Here is a 14,318-nt window from a genome sequence, read left to right as displayed (position 1 = left end):
TTCATTTGGAACTTTACTTTTGGTGCCCAGAATTTTAAAGTGAAATTTACTCTATACTATTTACAGATAGACTCTATACTATTTATATAAGTGAAGCATAAACGATGTTTTCTTAAAACTGAGCTTTTTATCATATTAATCCTGTCATGATTGGATGAATCATGTCTTGTTTGCTTGCAGCACAGTTTCTATGGTTTAGATTTCCATTATCTGTACCCTTTTTACACAAATATGTGTAACGTTTGATCTACTACCTGGCACATATGTCCGAGCTAAATGTGAAGTGTCTTCATTTTGCTTTGCAAAACCCAGAGAAAAGAACAAGAGGCAATTTGAGAGATTTCCCCTAAAAAGCTTTGTGTCATTTTTAATACTTGTCATTTTCAAAATATTTCTAGAGATTAAATGCTAAATTCTTAGTCAACATTTTTACTTTTAAAGATAAATGACAATGTGGAGGATAACATTATACTGGACTTTCAATCCTGAATACTCATTATAGTCATTTTTATGTGCAAATAGGAAAAAGTATTCTCGAGGCTGATATGTATATACCAGCAATTTACAAAAGTACTATGAATTAAACAACCCATAAGTGTCTGTTCCAGTATTCATACATTACTGAGTAATCTCTTTCTATAATCTCTTTGCAGTATTATTCCACAGTAATGGAACAGCAAGTAAATGGACAGTTAATAGAGCCTCTGCAGATATTTCCAAGAGGTAATGTTGAACAAATTCTAATCAACAATGATTATTTCAGTAAACTGTTTCATCAACAGTTATGTTTTCCAAAGGTTTAAATGCACATAACATGATGTTTAGCTCTTAATTTGAAAAAACAAAAGAAGTATTCATTATCGTGGGGATTGCAGGCTGTATTATAGTTATGGCAGATAAAATATCTAATTTACTAGAGTAAATTAAACTAACTAGATTGTTTTTTGTTTTTGAAGTACATACTTACATTCGCTTAAAGAACTCTTTGGGGGTCCACATGGTTTCTAAACCAAGGCAAATGAATGACTTTAATTTCAGATATTTATAAATTGTGGCTCATGATGGTAGCCAAAGCTGCTGTTGAGGAGAAAGCTTTCAGCTGGTACAGAAGTGAAGCTTTACTGCAGGTTTTTAGGAGAGAATTGATAATGTTTGGTGCTTGGTTTGGGGGGGTGGCATTTTCCAGATAACAGAAAAATCTTCATAAATGGGAATTTAATTGTTATGTTTCCAAAAATATTAGCTGATGAGGGTAAGCATTGGTGAATCACCTAGTCAAATAATATTCCTTTTCCATTTTAGGTTGGTAGAACTAGCATTGTATCACATACAATTGATCAGCTGTAATATAAATGTTCCTTCAAAATTTGAAGAATAGGAAAAAAGAACAGTTTAATTAACCACTTAATATAAATCATCAAGTCTTTCCCCCACTATACTTTGCCCTACTTGGAATTAATATTTTCTAATTGATGGAGCAGATAAGGAAATGCTGTAACTTTTCTAGAAGTAACTTAATTGAAATCATTAAAAGTTAAGCTTACCTTTGTTAACTGATACTGTACAAATAATCATGATATGGGTTTTTCAATTAAACATTCTAGACTTTCATTACCTGTAACTCTCTGAAGTTGAGTGGCTCAATTAACCAGTAGACTCTTATTTACACCGATCAAGTCTCCAAAGGCAGCCGACTCAGCCAGCCCACAGGAAGGTCTGAGTTCAAGAGTTATGCCTTTGTAGCATGAAGGTGGGCAGTGGAATTGGGAGTACTTAGTACATTATTAATAATAATGTATTAAAGAGCTAAGTGAGTAAATTAAATTGAGCTATTGATAGTGTGTCTGAAACAAAAATTATGATTAATCCACTTCTGTTGTATCTCAAGACTGAAAACTAAAATAGAAAAAGCAGAAAGAAAAGCAGATGTTGCCATTTCTGTGCATAGGCCAGTAACAAGGGATGCAGATCATTTCTTGTTATCTTCAGTGACGGGAGAATTTGGGCAAGTTTCAAAATTGTTTCTCCATAAAGAATACTTTCTTTACCAGCTGAAAATTTCCATTCACTGTTTCCCTACCTGACTTTATCACTGTTGTTGTAGCAAACTCTAGTACAGTGACCTGGAAAGTTCTGATGCTGTGGGTCTTTGTGGTTACCCCCCCCCCCCCCAAGATTTAGTTCTCTTCATCCAAAATCTAAGTTTTGGTTTTTTTCTTTTATTTTGTGCTACCAGTCCTTGGCAGTCTTCTTGTCTACACCATTGTGCTGCCTCTCATGATGTTAACAACTGTTTTTAGACATCTGCTCTGTAGGCACTAATATTGCTTTAAGTGTTATCATTTCTCATTCTCTTGACATTTCTGCCTATTAAGCATTATCGATTCCATTGTATAGATGAAAATATGCAGGTTCAGAGAGGTTAAGTAACTTCAGAATACATAGCAGCCCATAAGTGGTTAGAGTAAGTTATTCTCAATATTCTTTGAGTAAGAATTTTGTTCAAATTATAATTTGCTTAAAATGGAAGGGCATATAAATGAAAATATTCATGGAATGTGATGGGGATAGTCTGGAGGGGGGTTGGTAGGAGTATAGAGAACAGTATTATAGGGAGAAGATACTTAAAAGAAGACAGTATGTGAGATGTGATCATCACATGTAGTTCTAACACAGACCTGTTAGGCTCCAATAAATCATTAAATAAAATTCTTCCAAGCCAGATTTGAATTTTTTTAAATATGAGACTCAGTCTCCCTTCTCTATGGTTTCTTGGATGTTATTGTATAACATCCATTTTTATTTTATTTATTTATTCATTTTTAAAGATTTTTTTCAAACAATTTTATTTATTGGAGACCGAGAGAGCAAGCCAGCACAAGCAAGGGGGAGGGGGCAGAGGGAGAGGGAGAGGGAGAGAAGCAGATTCCTGGCTGAGTGTGGAGCCCAATGCAGGTCTCCATCTTACAACCCTGAGATCATGACCTGAGCAGAAATCAAAAGTCAGATGCTCAACTGACTGAGCCACCCAGGCACCTCTGTACAACTCATTTTAGTTTTCTGTAGTCTTGCTCTTTGCTTACTTACCTATATTTTATAAATGAGATTAATACAAATTTATACAAGGATATAGACATATTGGGTAGATTACCTGGGTTAATACATGTTTGGTCAGAGGCTCCCAGACCTTAGTTTCTTTGGTCAGGCCCTATGCTAAAAAGAATTTCTAGAGTGAACTAGTGAGAAAGAGCAGAGAAGACAATTTTGTTCTAACATCAGGTGTTCTCCTCATTCCAAATAAGATTACACTTGCCTTGGATGGTAACTCCCAGCTCATGGCTGTGCTCTCTGTAGTTAAAAGATACATTACATATTAATAAGTATGAAAAATTACTAGTTATTTATTTATTTATTTATTTACGATAGTCACACACAGAGAGAGAGAGAAGCAGAGACACAGGCAGAGGGAGAAGCAGGCTCCATGCACCGGGAGCCCGACGTGGGATTCGATCCCGGGTCTCCAGGATCGCGCCCTGGGCCAAAGGCAGGCGCCAAACTGCTGCGCCACCCAGGGATCCCGAAAAATTACTAGTTTTATGTAACTTTTAACTGCATAACTTTAGGAAATGTGAGGTTAGTGGGTTTTTTGAATACTGTTTAGATTTCCAGTCATGAAGGTTTGAGAAGCCAATTGAGTAACGAGGCAGATGTTTTAAGGTAAGAGGTAAGACTTGATGCCTGTCTCTAATTCCTTAGTTAGTCACTTTCTTATTAAATGAAGTTCATGAACTTACTGGGTACTTAAGTGTAAATACTGTGAAGTGTTGTCTTAGGAAGTATTTAATGGTCCCTCAAGGACCAGGCATCAAATGTATGTGACTTTTGTTTTGTTCAAAAAGTTAATTTCCATTTTATGGAAAGAAGTTTGGAATCTAATTTTAATTTATATTTGGAAAAACAAAAGTTCTTTATTAAGGTTTAGATATATTTTCTAGGAAAATAACAATAAACTTGAATATACTCAAAATATACAAAATTAAAGCAACTGATAGGCTCTGTATTTATTATCCACATCTTCTCATTATTAAACTGCTTTTCTTTTTGTCAGAAACAGAGGAAGAATACATGTACCTCAGAGAGGAGAAAAAAAAATAAAATGTATCCTTCCCCAAACAATCAATCAAAATTGACAGCCCTTTAACATACAATATGTAGGGCACTGTAGTTTTCAGATGGAAGCAGCCTATAAAATGGGTAGGACACACTTGTATTTTTAACATTTGATGAAGAAGCATTTGCTGAATTGGAAAAGTACTACCCTGTAACTCAGGGTGATGTCCGGAAATTAATATTATTTTTCCTGCCTGGCACTGCTTTATCTTTAGATTTAAATACTAGAGGATGTCAAAATTTGAGAAAAAAAAAGTAAAATTAATGATATCACTGTATTTTAATAAATATGACTACTTATTGCTGTGCAAACTGGTATTCAAACTTGAATATTCCATTTTAGATTCTCTAGCCATCTTTCTGGCATTTAAAGACCCTTTTCTCCCTACCCCTCTCCCCCCAAAACCTAGCTATTTTCTAAATAGTTTAAGTGATAGCAGATATACAATGTAATAGAGTTGAGGAAAGATTGCAGAAATTTGAATTATGAAAGGAATCTAATCATTTTAGCTCAGTTAACTTGATTTTTATATGTTTTAAGCAGAAATTGGAATTTATATGAGGTGGTGTCAGAAAGCTCTTTGCATTTATAAATGCTCACTCCTGCAAGTTAAAAACCCTGGTTCATAATTCCCACTTTGGGTCTTGGGAGCCACTTTTCAATCATTTCTCTCTGCTAATTTTGGTGTCACCCTCATTTCTTTTTAAACGATTCATTTTGAGCAAATTTGTAAATGGCCCTGATGTGTTCTACAATTTAGTCAATTACTGTTTCAGCCTGCAAGCCTCCTGGGGAACGGAACATACATGGCCTGAAGGTACGAATTTCAATAATTGTTTCAGTAAAGTTAGATGGATTTGTAATGCTGTGTTCCACTTATTGAAATGTCAAATAAAACTGCACTTTCTCAAGCTCTGACAAGCGATTCTTTTTTTTTTTTTTTAAACAGGATGTGGAGGGGGATTCATTTGTAGTATTTGCTCAGTATGTGTACATATTTGGATCGAAGGGTTTTGGTGCCATATTTTTTTATTATTTGGAATTTTTTCTTGGTCCATTTCTTCAGGATGACTCTAGGTATATTGTCCACAAAGATTTATTTGGATGAAAATATAGACTTCAATTCAGTGATTAATTAAGCACATAAGCATATTGCACACAGAATACCCTCCTCTTCTTTTGACATATTTATGTTAGAATCATATATCGATTTAATGTCTTTTCCTTGTTCTGTGTCTTTTGAATTCTGGATTTCTGCTTACAGCTTTACATTTGAAAGAAAAGCTGGCTATTGTATTAGATTCAAGCATTTTATAATTAATTATTTGGGCCTCATTTTTCAGTGAATAAGAAACATTCTACAGTGTTCTGTTTGGCTTTACATTTGGAAGGGCGTGAAAACTTGAGGTTCACCACTAACCTCTGAATGTATTCTTTATGTTCTTTTTTTGAACATTCTGTTTTGTATATGAAACAAAACAAAGCAGTGAATTGAATTCAGTTCTAGATGGTGATTGAAAATTTCCCATTTATCTCTTCTTTGTTCAATGCTGTTTAAGTATTTGAATAATGACAGGAAAAGTGTATTATGTAATATACGGGTTGTACAGTTCTGTAACCTATATACTGAATAGACTCCAACCGTGGGTCTATCTAGCAACAAGCTAATTAACCTTCATAGTGAAATGAGAAATTTGTGGCAAATTATAGGTTAATTGGAACTGTGTCCTCAGAACACAAGACTGATGGAGATTCTTTCTTCCTTGTAGGTGAATACCCGAGCTGGACCCTCTCAACATGGCAGCCCAGCAGTCTCTGATTCACTTCCAAGCAATAGGTGAGGGCAAGCAAGTGAAGTGTGCCCATGAGCATGCTGATTTGCAGATCGGGGGTGGGGAAGAGGCCCGTGGGATGACCCTTCTTTTCTGTAAGACCAGATGAATGTGTATATGGCTAAGAAGAAATTTGACCAGTTGAGTCACCATAGCTACGTGTTGACTGAGAGAAAGAGCCTCACTGAGAAAGATGGAACGAGGTATTTTCAGCTATTAATTTTGATCTATAGAATGGTACTCCTTCAGTCTCCAACTTATACAGAAAAATCAGTGCCTTTGACCTCAGTGCCATTTATGCCTTGATGATCTGGTTCATAAATTGTATCAGGCTCATTATTTTTTTCTTGCTTGCCTATCTTTTGGCAGTATTGTTATCCCCTGACATCTTTACTAGAAAGAGGCAAGGAAAGAGTGAAGGAGTAAAATTTAGATGGACCAGCCACTTTGTTCTTTTTGTATCTTTGGTCATATGAAGATTGATGCTATTTATAGAAGGAAGATAATCTTCATTAATTCATGCTAACAGTGCCCCGACACTGGCATGAGGATACTAAATAAAGACTTGGGAACCTTTTCACAGTGTTCTTCTGATAGGCCTGAAATCTTACTTCCAGATTTTCATGGTCCTCAAGTAAGAAGGAGCAACCTGCTTAAGCTGATAGAATTCTGAGTCATCCTAGTTATACGTGTGGTTATTCAGCCAGTAAGCTTCCCTACTGTGCCTGAAGATGACACTGTGGAGGTGATGCTCTGTATGTATGTATTCACACTGGTGACTGAAAAGCCAGCATCGAGCTACCCTTCCATTCTGTGTCCAGGTTCTTCTGGGTTTGGAGCTGTAACCAATATTGCCTTTTATTGGCTGAGATGTAGTTTGGGTCTCTCCTCTTCCTTCCCTACTCCTCCTTAACCCAGAGTCTTCATTCTTTTTGCCAGAGGGCTTTACTGTAGATAATTTAAAGTCTCGCCTCTGACTCCCTTTTTTTCTCTACTGTCCCCCACCCTTTTCCCCCTCCCCCAAAAGTCACTTCCTTGATTGCTTTATTGTAGTGTCAGGATATCTACTCATCAGCTTTCTTGCGGTGAACACACGACTTTTAGAGTGTGTTTCCCACTTAAGCAATTTATTCTGTCTTCAAGTACATTTAGCCTGGTTATTCATCGGAGGTGCATCTGTCCTTGTGGGCACAAGGGGTAGGTCTCTTAGTCCTCATTTGAGAGCTTGACCCTGGCCCAGTAGTGTGGAGACACTGGGCTGAGAGTCACTTGTTACATTCAGTTCAAAGAAGGCCAGGCATTTCATTTTTACCACTACTTTCAGAAAAGTTGTTACTCACCCAGATTCACCATGAGCCTTGAGGAGAAACCAGGTCTTTCCCTGGTATCTTAGGTCCCATTTCATCATAGTATAAAAAGCAGGATAGAGTTGAAAAAAATGGTAAGGCGGAGATGGGGCAGGATAACTTTTTAGTTCTCTGAGATTTAGCATTAACAGCGTGAATAAATTAGCTTGGTTTTTAAAGAATGACTGTGTATATTCACTGAGTGTCATAAAATTTCCAGGTTGGACAGAAATTTGGAAACTGTCTGATCTAGTAGTTCTCGGCCCTTTGGTATAGCATCTTTGCTTACCTGTGTGACAGCCTCCCAGCTAGTGATGGTGGCTTCCTCCGGTAGGGACTTCTGTTATGGGAGGAATGCAGTTTGAAGGAGACCTATCATAGATTTTAATATACTACCCTAGGTTGGCCATGTTCTATGTCCCTTGTTGACAATTAACCAAAAGTATTTATTGAGTGCCACTTATTCAGTAGGTGCTGTCCTATGCACGAGAAATAAAATGTGGTCTGCCTGTACAGCTTGCTATCTAATGGACATACAGAAAAAATATATACAATCACACCTTATAATTAGTGTTTTAAAGGAAGTAAGCAGGTTTTGAACATATTCCTGCCCAGAAAACTGGGCATTTAGACAACCTACTCAGGGACTCATTCTTGGGAGGAGAGTGACATTCTGTTGAGGCCTGCAGGAGGGTAAGGGCCAGCAGAGGGCATTTAAGAGGGAGCGGGGAGCATCAGGAAGGCCCTATGGTGGAAAAGGAGCACACCGTGTTCATAAGCAGGCCAGTCTGGTTGGAGTGGAGGGGGTGGTGTGGAGAGATGGGGGCGGGGAGGAGAACATTGGAGTGACAGGCGAGAAGGAGGTAAACGGGAGCTGGATCAGCAGGGCCTTACATTTGAGTTTTCCTCTTGGTGTATTGGCATTGGTGAGCCATCAGATGGTTTTCAGGAGTCCTGTGGCCAGCTCAGTTTATAAAACACCCTCTGCTGTGGGGAATGAGTGGAGAAGCACCCATCTCACCCTGCTCTGTTTTGGTGCTTGATTCCTTGCCAAATGGTCACCCAGGCTCTTCCTGAATATGCCTTGCAGCATGAATGTACTTTATTCGCCATGGCAGCCTGTCCATTTTCACATAGCTCTGTCTTCGAACTTTCTTTGTCATGAGGTGAGTTCGGTCCCCCTTTAGCACCCACTTATAAAGATTTCGTTTGGCCCTCAGAGCACAGCTGTTCCCTCTCCTAGGTCGCTCTTCCCGTCGTCTTCCCTGCAGATGTACTTCTATAGTTTTCCTGTCTCGGCAGATTTTCCCACACTCACCTGGTTGCTAACTTGCTGGGCATCCTTCACTGCCTCCTGGGCCTCCCTCTATGCCACATCAGTTCCTACATCTGTCCCTTCCGAGTCACTCTGGAGTCCGTCCACTTGTCAGCAGCCTGTCGCTGCTGAAGCAGTTGGGGCTCTGGGGATTGCTGTGGCAGACATCTGCTGGCTTCCTCCTCCAGTCTTGCTCTGTGCAGTCCCTCCCCACACCACGGCCAGGGGGATCTTACTGACACTCACTCTGAGCCCATCATTCCCCCTTTACAGCTGCTCATTGCACCTCAAAACCTTCAGGACAGCGTATAGCCTTGGCTGCAATGGAGCAGTGGCCTTTCACATGTAGGCTTCTGCCCCCTTTGCCCCTTCCTACCTGACATTCTAGCTTTTCTGATGAATGTGTGGTGCCCTCAGTGGATCATGCTTTCTCTTACTCCTGGCCCTTCCTGCTTTCCTCCTTTTTTGTCCCCTCCTTCATATTCAGTCTGGCCAGTCTTGGTCATCTTTGAGGAGCCAAGCTGTTATCGTCTTCTGATGATTGCCCACCTCCTACTGTATACCAGGTGCCTACTCTATGAATTTCCCTAATCCCCTGGTGCCTGCTTTTACTGTGGCAGTTAGCACGTTGTGTGTTACAATCACTTCTGTCCCCCAATAGATTCTGTACTCTTTGAGGGCAGTGACTGTAGCATATTCATTATTGAATTCCCAATTCCCAGTGTGATGCTTGCCACATAGGAGATAGTCAATAATGCTTGAATGAATGAGTGGATGAGCAAATTTATATTCCCTCTAACTCTTGTCTCTGAATTAAATTCTCCCAAACTCATTCAAGCCTTTCCGATACATTATTTCTAGTCCCCTCACCCATTTCCTCTTCTTTAGATGTCTCAATGTCCCTCTTAAAGTATCATACCAAGGTTACAATAACATCGCATTTAAACTTAAAATGTTTTAAAAAGTGATTTTTGGATAGCCCAAGTCACTGTGATCATTAAAGATAAACAAAATATTGAATAAATTGAGGAAAAGGAAAATTGCCAGAATTTTTTCTTTTAGTGTGACCAAGTGGTAGTCAGACATTGTTATAATGAATGAAATGAGCATTCTCCTGTTACTCTCAAAGCATGAATCAGTTTTTGCCTTAGGTGGATGACTGTTTATTAAACTGAGTTTACTAAGCCACATGGTGTTGCTAGGCCATAATTACTGAATTCAAGTCCCACTGCCAATTCAGGGCCTTTCCTAAATATTGTGGCTTTCTCCTTCTGTAAAATCAAGATGATTAAACTTTTCATATATCTATCTTCAGTGTTAGGAAGATTGATGAAACTGTGTTAAGGAATCATATTTTGTTGCTTGGATGAAAGATGTTTTGTAAATGCAATGAATCAAAATGTTATTATTTCAAGTTGTATGACATTATGGAGTATCTGTGGAGAAACCTTGCCTTGGCATTGTTTGGTTATTTCTATTTTTACAATAGTTGTAACTGTTAAATTGGGAGTCATCTCTGGGAATACAAGTGTCTAAATATTTCCCAGGATAAAAAAGTATGTGTGTATGTGTGTGTGTGTGTGTGTAAGAGAGACAGACTGAGGAGGCTTGAACCCTAGTTTCCTTGATAAATTATTCCCACAGGGCTATAGTTGCTGTGAGGATTAAATCAGGATAATAAGTAATAGCATTTAGCACCATGCCTGGCACATGGTATCATCCAGTAAATGATAGCTGTTATTATTATTTTCTTAACTGGATTGAGTTTGGCAGTTTATTTTTTGATATTTGTTTCTACTTTGGTCTTATTCTACAAAATTCTTTTTTTTAAACTATTTATTTGAGAGAGAGAGATAGAAACAGAGAGAATCGGGGGATGGGGCAGAGGGAGAGGGAAGAGCAGACTCCACACTGCGCAGAAAACCCATCCCAGGGTTGGATCCCAGGACCCCAAGATCATGACCCCAGCTGAAGGCAGCCTCTTAACCAACTGAGCCACCCAGGCGCCCCTCATTCTACAGAATTCTTAACTGCCACTTCAGGATGTGAATTCTTAGACTTGGGAGGACCTTATTGAAGTTTAGAATCCTTGGTTGAGGTCATGTTTTATAAAATCTGGAGAAAGCAGGGACTGAGGCTCCATAGTCTGTGTTTGACCATAGCAGAAGTTTAAGAAGTATTTAGGAAGAAGAATAATCGTAACTTGAAATAGCAAGTGTGGTCAAACTCGAAGTCTGGGGTCTCTCTCAAATATAACTTACTAAAGGTACCAAATGAATGTGTGTGTATGTGTGTCTGTGACGGCTGTATAATAAATCACAACCAAAGCCACGACCTCCATTTGCCAAACACTTAGCACACACCAAGTCACCGGGAAGGGCATATATAGAGGAGATAAAGATGTGGTTTGTGTTCTTGGGGATCTTCCAGTCTTAGGGGAGGGTGTAATGGAAAGAAAAGCATCTATGCAGGTAACTTAACACAAGGGAGGAGAGTTAATTTGGTAGATGCGTAGAGGGTTTGAGTAGATAAAGAATAGAGTTAACAAGCTTTAAATTTCCAATTAGAACATTGATGAAATGAGGTGCTATTTTGTACCTCACTCTACTAACTGAGTGGATATCTTTGGGTCTAACTCATTATAAAGCTAGAAGGACTTCAGAGCATCCCCTGGCCACTTTTCCTAAATTTATTCCATAGGTGTTTACATAATCATAGATGTCCAAAGGAAGAGCATTTTCATATTTCTTAATGAACTCTGGAAGCTGGATCTCCCACTTATAGGACAGAAAAGGAAAGAAAGAAGCAGAAATTTATTTAGTATCTACTATATGCATGAGCTTTTTGTAATATTTAATTTTCTTGATTACTCTTTAACGTTGCTATTTCCCCAATTTTACAGAAAGGAAATTGTAGTTCAGAGAGGATAAGTAACGGACTCGTTCCAGATCGCACAGCTAGTGAGTCCCACAATTGATTTCTGCTTCACATTTGCTTCTCAGCAAGCTGAATTGTAACTCTTAACTCTTAACTGTAATAAAAGATCAGGACTTAAACTGTTTTATCTTTTGAAGTTCTATTTTCTTGTTTCTGTGAACATACAAAGAATGCATCATTAAGTACTTTGTATTTAGCAGATGACAGAGTCCACATAAAATAGCCGCTGAAAGGCTACCCAAAGGCAGCGGGACTAATAGCCAAAAAAGGTCACTGAAGTCATCCATAAGGTAGTCTAGCCTCATTGTGACTGTAGACTTCTTTATGGCTTTAGGGAATTCAGGTTTTTTATTTATAACTTTGCCATTTGGCCAGTTACTTCCAAAAAAAAAAAAATTATGTAGGAAGAAGGTTGTGAAGAGTGTAGTCCATGTCTACACCTAAAACAAAATATTTTAGTGTAGAATTCTGAGTGGTGTTCCAAGGTGTCTGTAGCCTCCCATTAAAAATCATGTCTTCCCTTTTCAGCTTAAAGAAGTCTTCTGCTGAACTGAAAAAAATATTAGCCAATGGCCAGGTAGGTATCATTACATATTAAAATTTTCTCATAGCTGTAACTTGTTACTGCCCAGTTTTTGTATCCATAAACTTAATATACAGATAAAGAGCCTGTGAATGTCTTCTTGTCATAAATGAATTACAATGGCATAATTTGATTGGCAGAACAATTTGCAGCACGTTTTTCAAACTGTGCTAATGGGTTTCGCTCCCAGCAGATTGAAGTACCATGCACACACCCTGCTGCCATCTCAGTCTAAAAAAAGTTAATCAGTTCTGAACAAGTGTGTCAACCCACGGGTTGTTGAAATGGCCCTGCATCGGGAGGTGACTGCTGCTTTCATTATCTTTGAGGAGAAAAGGAAAAACTGTTACTTTCTTACCTTGGCTCCTTCTTTTGTCCTGAAAGGAACACTGGCGTTTTAGGGAGACACAGTAACAGCAGACCTTTGGCATTTAAAATTCTTTGGCATGAGAATCCCTTGGTTTGATTTGCCTGGTGGACTGGCCATCCTGAAGCTGAATGACCTCACCCAGCCAGTGAGGGACAAACGGGCCTGCAGGCCAGTTATTTCTCACTAATTTTGATTCAAGTAAATGGACACATCTGAAATATTATAGTGCTTTTAAACATACACTGGCAAATTAAGCTACCTACAGGGTCCTCGATTCTTCAATAGCAACATAAATGCGTTTTAATGTTTGTTATAGAGGAAGCCCTTTGATAGCCTTGGAGGCAGGCGCCTGTCCATTGCGATCAAGCCTGCCTATTAGGCTCTATTGACTGAGACATCTGTGTCACTGCAAATAAAAGACTCTTATTGATTTTCTTAACTGCTGTTCACTTCCCGTCCATGTTTCGAAGGCTGAAATCTTAATTATCTCAGATGCTTATTCAGTGCCTTCACACGCTGACCTCTCCAAGGCTCATTGGCATTTCATGAATCAAGTACTTGTAGTGGAGCCCGTCAAGAAGACAAAGCTGGGTCCTCATGCTTGTCCTTTAATATCACCTGTAACTTTGTGGCCTAATAGATGTGCATGACTTACAACGGTGACTGTAGGGTAGTGCTTCTGGAAGCCTACTTCCTTAGCACACAGTCTCTTGAATACAGTTAGAAAAAATAAGTTGATCTGGTTCCAACATTTGATCATCATCCAGAGTGTGTGAATTCTAGTCCTTAGATATTCTGTTTACAGCTAATGAGAACCTGGTGATGTGCATGTAATCTTGACGGCCTTAAAATTTAGGTAGTGTTTACCTTATACTTTTGACTTGAAGCAGCCAGAGGTTGGTTTGGATTGAGGTCTGCAAATGCATCCCCCTAGTGCCCTGGATGTGTTCAGAGCCCGTATGAAACAAAACCTGATTGAAAGCAGCAACTTTGAGCCTAGAATATTTACTTATCTTCAACATGCTTGCATTCCGGTTACTAATTGTAACTTATGTCTGAGTCACTTGCTTTCTTCAGCTGGAAAATATATTTCAAAATTGACATAAATTAAGAAGCTTTAACTACATTTGTTCAACCCAGGCAATGGAAAATAACCTGTCATAGATTCCTCTTTCAAAGATGAAAAACAGTTTATTTCCACCACAAAAAAATGAGCATTCTGAAATGTTCCTAATGTTTTGACAACAGACCTAGTACCATAAATATCTTAGTGGTCACAGTTACGAGGTTCTCTGTGGTGGAAGATTGTTGTAACGATGATTTTTGACACTTAAAGATTGTTTATTGCCCTCCCTTGGGAATGTGATAACCCCACGTTCAACACTATGGTGTTTTCTTTCTTTCCAGGAGCAGCCTTCATTGTATTTACTTTCATTCACATGAACAAACAAAACAAAAACGCACCTTTAGAAGTCTTCCTAATACCTCCTTGTACTAATTTCTCAGTTCCTTGGTGCTATAGGATAACTAGAGTGAGCGAGATCGCACTGCAGTGAGGTAATGTGCGCAGCTGTGGTGTCAATAAATTTCTGGGTTGAGCACTGACACCACTTGATATGGAAGATGTAAGTCACATTTAACGATACTTTAACACTTGAGCATAGTTTTTTATTTTAGTGGTTTATGCTCTCAAGCATTAATAATGATTTGCCTTTCCACTAGCCTCCACTTAGACTTAATAAGGAATTCATATTAATCATTAAA

The 14,318-nt window shown here is 38.6% G+C and overlaps 1 protein-coding gene across 4 annotated transcripts in view; it reads left to right on the top strand.

The window, feature by feature from the left end:
* MAP2K5 (mitogen-activated protein kinase kinase 5) overlaps window positions 1-14,318 on the top strand; it is a 261,355-nt gene that overhangs the window by 37,811 nt on the left and 209,226 nt on the right. For all 4 annotated transcript variants that reach the window (XM_055319757.1, XM_055319756.1, XM_055319754.1 and 1 more), the window contains 4 exons: window positions 654-723; window positions 4,948-4,988; window positions 5,941-6,008; window positions 12,130-12,178. In XM_055319757.1, the coding sequence (XP_055175732.1) occupies window positions 654-723; window positions 4,948-4,988; window positions 5,941-6,008; window positions 12,130-12,178 (228 nt within the window). The remainder of the gene's footprint in view (window positions 1-653; window positions 724-4,947; window positions 4,989-5,940; window positions 6,009-12,129; window positions 12,179-14,318) is intronic.

Source organism: Nyctereutes procyonoides, unplaced genomic scaffold (assembly GCF_905146905.1).
Source record: "Nyctereutes procyonoides isolate TBG_1078 unplaced genomic scaffold, NYPRO_anot_genome, whole genome shotgun sequence".
Taxonomy (NCBI): Eukaryota; Metazoa; Chordata; class Mammalia; order Carnivora; family Canidae; genus Nyctereutes; species Nyctereutes procyonoides.
Note: the sequence above shows the minus strand (reverse complement) of the source record. Positions and strands in the feature narration are given on the sequence as shown.